Here is a 7,193-nt window from a genome sequence, read left to right as displayed (position 1 = left end):
TTCTTTTATGAACTCTGTTTTAAATTGCGCAAGGTGTAGGTCCCTCTCACTAATGAAAAATGTATTAATGTAAAAAATGAACTAATTTAGAAAAGCAAGTATTATTGGTTGAGGTTCTTACTTACATCAGTGCTTTTAAATTTAAATTTCTTATGGTGTAAAAATAGCTTCTTACTGTAAAATATTGTTTACCTTAAAGACATATTTCCTTGTAATCAATATTTTAAAATAAGAAATATGGTTAATCCTGGAAGGGAGTCAGTGTCATAGTTTAATGATTTTGCTAAGCATTTCTTTGTTTCTTTGTTGAGTTGAGATGTATGCTATACATGGGCCTATGCAGTATGTCTAATACACATATGGTGCAAAATAATAACACTTTTCTAAGAGTATGAGTCACTGTGGAGAAATCATTTTCATGATTGTACAGCTACGGTGGCAGTTTCCATCCACTGGAAATGTAAACACTTTTTTTTTCTGTGGTAGACATCTCAATGTATATGATCAATAATATACATGGTAGTGATTTGTTTGTGGCAGGAGTTTCTATATTTTAAAAGTAGTTTCTTCTTGCAGATGTGAGGCCGGTAGAGGCTGAGACATTGCTTTAAAGCAGCAGAGTAGATGTGGAGAGCGGTGTGTTGCGCGCTTGTGTGCGGAGTGTGCTAGGCTCCGTCCACTGCTCCTGAAGCTAGCTTCACTGCAGAGTGGGAGTGTGTGAGGCAGAGCCCCGGCGCTCTGAGATCCCTCTCCCTCACCACTAGTCTTCCCCGTCCCAGCAGCCTGCCTCATACGGTCTGGAGCTGACTTTTATGGGAGAGACCGCAACAAAAGGAGAAAGCACTCGCTGTCGACTCCCTCGTAATTACTTCTCTGTGTTGTGGTGCTACCAGAGTGGGTGTCAAAAGAGGAGGATTACCATCATTTGGATTTTAAATTACAGTTTTTTCTTCCTTTGGTAAGATGTTGTCTGTGGCCTGTTATTTGGGGGCATCACATCTGTCACCAAGGTGCACAGAAGAACTTCACAGCTGGAAGTTAAGCTAAGATGAAGCATTTCGTCAGACTCTCTCTCACGTGTCTGTTTGTGTGCTTGCTACAGAGTACTCTCAGAATTTTAAAACGCCCCCTGAAGTTTAATGTCTGATCAGGTTTGATAGAATTATAGAATTTTCCACTGCTAATTCAGACAATGCTGAGGACAAGCAGTTCAGGAGAAATCCTCCAACAACAATGGATAAATATTTGCTCTTAAGGAAAGACATTTCAAAGAATTTGGCTTAAGATACTCAGTGTTGCTGAAGGCAGATAAGAAAATTAATTTACTGGATTTAATCCAAGATGAAAGAAACAATGCGATATTTGTGCCCTGAAGGCAGTGGAGTTAGCAGACAAAAAGGTTCTCGGTTCTTGTCATTTATGTTTATTTTTATTTATGCATTTCATTAATATTTTCTCAAATTTGTGTGAGGTTTTTGTTGATTTTAAGTTCAGGGCTTGCACAAAGACACACACACACACACACACACACACACACACACACACACACACACACACACTCCTCGCTTGCAAATAGTCTGCCTTACTCAAACACAAACCACACATACACAGTAAGTGATAAAGGGTGTAAGCCCTTTTGTCTAAGTTTAGCTGCAGGGACATAGTTAGGATGTAAGACAGGCTGTGGTGTTAGGTTATACAGACTTCTCTGAATTCAAACACAAATATATTTCAGTGCAAACATAACAGGGAAGTGAAGCAATAGTGATTTCATAAGGCTCTGCAAAAGCATAGGATAAATCAGTATATACTGATTATTATTATTATTATTATTATTATTATTATTATTATTATTGTTATTATTATTTCTGTCTGATTGATTGGCATTGTACTGTACGCTGACTAAAGCCTTTGGGAAAAAGCATGATGTCAGTATAGCCTTTTCAGCTTCATATTGGTAGTTCCTATCAGAGTTGAGGCTGTGACTTTACCAGTGTGTTTTTGGATCAGCACCCCGTATTTATTCTGCCCCTTCAAGATTGTTTTCTTTGCTTTTGTTTGCGCGACGGCGAGCTTTGCTTGCTGTGTGGCTACTTTTGTGTACGAGGGGCACACTGAAGCAGCTGAGGCCTGTTGTATTTCATCAGAGGTTGGAGACCTGGTGTAACAACCTTGTTATGGATGTGAGCCTTTGCAATGTGGTGCTCTCAATACTGTGTTGAAAACAGGAACACACTGTATACCGCTACTTAGAATGTGTTTGGCATGCTTTGATATTTTTTAAAGGTTTCATGTGTAATTATACAATATGTAATGGTGTTTTACTAGCTGCGTACGTCTGTTTGATATGTTGGCAACTGGAGTATAAATTGTTATTGTCTGATCATGCAATTTGATATTAGCATCTGAGCTTTTTCTTTTTTCAGGCTCATACCTGAAGGCTTTTGTAGTTGCAGATATGTGATTTGTAATCCAGTTAGTGAATTTGAATGGAAAGAGATTAATAATAGAAGTATATATATATATATACACTGTAATATTCACCCATCTTTTGGCTACATATAACTAACTATATAAAGGTCCATATGTGTATGTTCTTATAAGCTTACATATACATTTATAGTAAGGTAAAACATGGCCTTGCTGATTCATCCATATATCATGTGGGAAATGTGTATAACAATATTTCAACTCATTTGGGAGTAAGATAAATGTCTATGCTTCTAATGCTGTCAGAGATCATTTGCTGGGATGTTTATTGTGTCCCTGTCATGATTGCATTTGGTAACCTGAGCATGGAACACTATATCTTTCCCCACGCCACACTCTACTCCTCCAGTCTTTGCTACTGGCAGGTGGAACCCCTTCAAATTTGCACTAAAACACGACCGTCCTGCTTCTGGTTCTCTCCACCTCTTGCAAAAGCTTTCTTTGACGTAGGCCCCAAGTAATATTAAATTGAAACTGGGACTGTTTATGGACAGTGTCTTTGTGTGAGTGGAAGTTTGTGAGAGCATGTCTGTGTGTGTGTGTGTGTGTGTGTGTGTGTGTGTGTGTGTATTGGGCAGGGTGGGGGTTACATGGAGAAAAGATAAAAATAGACGGACAGCTTTCCCGCGCGGTTGTTGCTTTTTCTCGGTCCTGGCAGACCCCAGCAGACCTGCATTCTTGCCAGAGAGCCAAGATACGGCCTAGTCGGGCCCCTCTCAGCTCAGAAACACACTGTCGTTATCGTGTGCCGCTCCGCTAATGATGCCAGAGGAATGTTAAATATAAATACTCTCTTTTTTCATGCATGTTTATGTATGTGTGTCTAAAGTGTGAGCTAAAATTGAAAGCAAAGCTTGGCATTAACGATCAGCCTATACTGATTTAGAGTGACACAGAAGAATGTTCATACTGAGGAACAGCTTGACCAGATCACAAAGTTTTAGTGATTTATAGGTATCTCAAAATCTGCAAGGGTTCGTATTTTAAATATTTTGTGTTCTACAGGATATACTGTAGGTTGTCTACGTCATTGTTTTTATAAGTAATTGCAACAAAACTGCAACAGAAATGTGTCTATAATGTCTAATATATATATACTTTTGTCTCTGTTTGCAGGATGAATTCCATCCTTTCATTGAAGCGCTGCTGCCACACGTGCGAGCCTTCGCTTACACTTGGTTCAACCTGCAGGCCCGCAAGAGGAAGTACTTCAAGAAGCACGAGAAGCGTATGAGCAAAGAAGAGGAGCGCGCAGTGAAGGACGAGCTGCTCAGCGAGAAGCCAGAGGTCAAGCAAAAGTGGGCCTCGCGACTCCTCGCCAAACTGCGCAAGGACATCCGGCCCGAGTTCCGTGAGGACTTTGTCTTAACTGTCACCGGCAAGAAGCCACCGTGCTGCGTGCTGTCCAATCCCGACCAGAAGGGCAAGATGAGGCGGATTGATTGCCTCCGTCAGGCCGACAAAGTGTGGCGTCTGGACCTGGTCATGGTGATTTTGTTCAAAGGTATTCCACTGGAAAGCACGGACGGCGAGCGGCTGGTTAAGTCCCCGCAGTGCTCGAACCCGGGGCTGTGCGTGCAGCCACACCACATAGGAGTTTCAGTGAAGGAGCTCGACCTCTACTTGGCCTACTTTGTGCATGCTGGTAAGTGTCTGTTTGCTTATTTTCCCTCTTCTGCCTTTTCTGTCTTTTTCTGTTGTTTTCAACATGAGCTGATACATTAATTCATATATAAACAGCACTACTAACATGCAAACATAAATCACTGGTTATCATTGGTTACTTGAAAACACCCACAATTTTTACATTTTCCTTATTGTATATGAAGTCCTAAAATCCTGAAACATCTGAATGTTTCTCACCTTGTGCAGAGCTCTGCAAAGTTCAGCGGTTCTCTGTCTTATAAGTGGGAACAAATGTTATCTGTGGCAGACACCCTTAATTTCATCTGCAGTCAATAATGCAGCAGTCTAAGAAAAGCAGGGCATCCATGCCAAAACAGTCTCCCCGGCTGTCCATTCACTGTTTTAAGACGGGCCAGATTTTTTGAAAGTTGGCACAGGCCGAGCCTGTTATCTCAAACAAGGAAGAAAAGAGGAGAGAGAAAGAAAGCAATCATTTTCCTTGTGAGAGATTGCTAGTGTGCCAAAACAGGATTTTGTCAAAATAAATGTAAGTGATGAAACAGAGAGAGGTATTGAGTATTGTGTAGTGTAATGTGGAAATCATATCAAATTATGAATTATACCTGCAGATAAATATATAACATTTAAGGGACCATTTTTTTCCAACAGCTACCTTGCATTTTTAAAGAGATTAATTAAATATTTAACATTAGCATATTTTGTCAGGATTTTGACCAGGTCCCTTATGTAAAAGTGGGCAATTCTTTCACCCACTTATCATGAGCAAGGTTGTGCTTTTGCAGTGAACTGCTGTCATTCACTTATCACTGAATAGCGGCTGGACAGAGAGAAGTCCAGTGTTCGTTTCTGATGGTAAAACTGCTAATGGGCAGGAGACAGCAGGGGATCCGTCTTGCCTTGACAGCAACACAAACACGGGCTTTCAGTCAGAAGGCGCGGAGCGTGCTTTGTCTCGCACAGTCAAAACTGAGCACCTTAATTACGCTCGTTTCCTCAGCGAGGCGGACTCTTTCACCACAGCCTCCACCAGTCAGTCAGACAAGGCCCAGCTAAGGCCTCTCTAACCGAGGAGGTTTAGGGGGTGGGGGTCAGCTTGTACCCCTCAATGTGCTCGAGCCAAAGTTGTTCTTTTTGGTAACGTGGAGGTGAAATTAGGGGAGCTAGGCCAAATGCAGTGCTGATAGAGATGCCGGGCAGCGTCGGGCTTGGCTGGGACTCCTCCGACTGCAGGCAGACGCATGGGGCTCTGCTCTCCTCAGGTCCGGAGGGGGAGCGTGTGAATCATCTTGACTTAGTCCCCCCACTAAAGGCGACAGAGCCCCTTTGAGGTTTTTGTCTGAACAAGTATGAGCAGCTCACAGTGTCTCTGAAAATGTTTGGTCACAGCGACCCACCAAAATCCCCAGTTTTGATGTTCTGAAGGCCTATTCAGAGGCACTCTGCTCCTGCTAACATTCTAATCGCTTGCATTTGAGGTTTTTTTTCTGCGTTGGTCTCAGCCATGAATAAGAGGTGTCAGCAAGAGAACAAGGAAATACAAAGCCCAGAAAGAAAGAGAGAGTGCCTGTTGAGTGTGGAGGTCTGCCCACTGTGGCTTTACAGTCTCTGTCTTTCTTTTTCTCTCTTCCTCTGTTCCTCTCTCTCTCTCTCTGTCTGTCGTCCACTCGTTCTCTATCTCTCTCTCTGTCTCTCTCTATCTCTCTCTCTCTCTCTCTCTTGTGCTTTCAACTCATCCCGTAAGATCAGATTTCTTCTTGTGTCTTATTTAAGGCAGTGGAGCTCCCTTGATTAAAAGCCATCTAAAGAGAGCTGAGCTCATACTCCCATGCCTAAGGTGGTGGTTTCTGAGGGCAGCTGATGCCGGTAATTAAATTTACCCCTCACTGCAGTCAGATTGTGGGCTGGCGGAGTGGGCCTTGGCCACTGCTCTCCTGCGATAACACCATCGATCTTGTTATCAACTTATAGCTTGGTTAGCCTTTAATGCCACACTATCAAGTTAATTACTAATACATGAGCAAATTATGCTGCAATAATTAGAGATATCAAATTGGTTTGAATCTCTCTATAGACTTCATGTGTCAGAGCTTTGACATTGTAGTTTACCTTCAGACTGTTAAATAATGCAGTGACAATCAATGGTAATAGAAATGTAGGATTTGAGTGCCATTTCGACTTGGCTTCTGTCAGGGGAACTTGTATTGTTTTAGCTTTAAGTGTGAAGGTTGGACTCCTATACAGATGTCACAAGGCAGTCTGCAGCCAGCTGAGCCAGCTCTGTCAAAGATACCCATGTTAAAGCCATCAATTGACTGTTTTCTGCTGGTTAGAGTCAGCCTGTGTTGTCTGGGTAATAAACAGTGGTGTCCCACACTCACAAGGATGGATCATGTGTCAACTCTAAGAACAATGTTTTGTCAAAGCCTCCCCCACTACCACCACTGGCAGTGAGAAAGGGCTCATTTACGACCTCATTCTTCTGCCTCCCAACTGATGTCAAGATCACAGGAGCTCTCCACACTAACCAAAGGTCACAGCTTAAGATGTCAGGGTCATGACCTTATCTTCCAGGCATTTGACCTCTTAGATAAACATGCCACCTCATTAGGGTCTAGTCAAGCGATTACACTGCTTTCACTCAGTGGGGTGACCTTTGACATCGCTCTTAAAACAGGTGGTTTGGTTCAGAGGGGCTGTTTTGTTTGACTGAGTTAAGTTTCAAAGCTTTACGTTTTTGTAGACTTCTTTGTCTGTTTAGTTGATAAGTAAAATGGTGCATTGCTACCAGAGGCGGACATCCCGGGTTCAGAAAGTAAAAGTCCTGCCAAGTATTTGATCCAACCATTTAGTAAACCAGATCATTCTAATTAGCAGCCAGGTAGATCAGATAATTTGTGATATCACCTGTGTTAAGTGCACAGGTAGAAAGAATATGGCAGGACTTAAGTTCTGGAACTGGGTTGTCTGCATCTGATTGCTACATTATTTATAATCAATACAAAGTAATCACTGTTGTCACTGAGGATAGGTATATAACTATATTGTGAACTGATAAT

The 7,193-nt window shown here is 42.1% G+C and overlaps 1 protein-coding gene across 1 annotated transcript in view; it reads left to right on the top strand.

The window, feature by feature from the left end:
• Window positions 1-7,193, top strand: part of nfia (nuclear factor I/A) — a 111,886-nt gene that overhangs the window by 2,887 nt on the left and 101,806 nt on the right. The window contains 1 exon segment of the mRNA XM_048251871.1: window positions 3,607-4,135. Within this exon segment, the coding sequence (XP_048107828.1) occupies window positions 3,607-4,135 (529 nt within the window).

Source organism: Alosa alosa, chromosome 9, assembly GCF_017589495.1.
Source record: "Alosa alosa isolate M-15738 ecotype Scorff River chromosome 9, AALO_Geno_1.1, whole genome shotgun sequence".
NCBI lineage: Eukaryota > Metazoa > Chordata > Actinopteri > Clupeiformes > Clupeidae > Alosa > Alosa alosa.
This window is presented reverse-complemented; position numbering and strand designations above follow the sequence as displayed.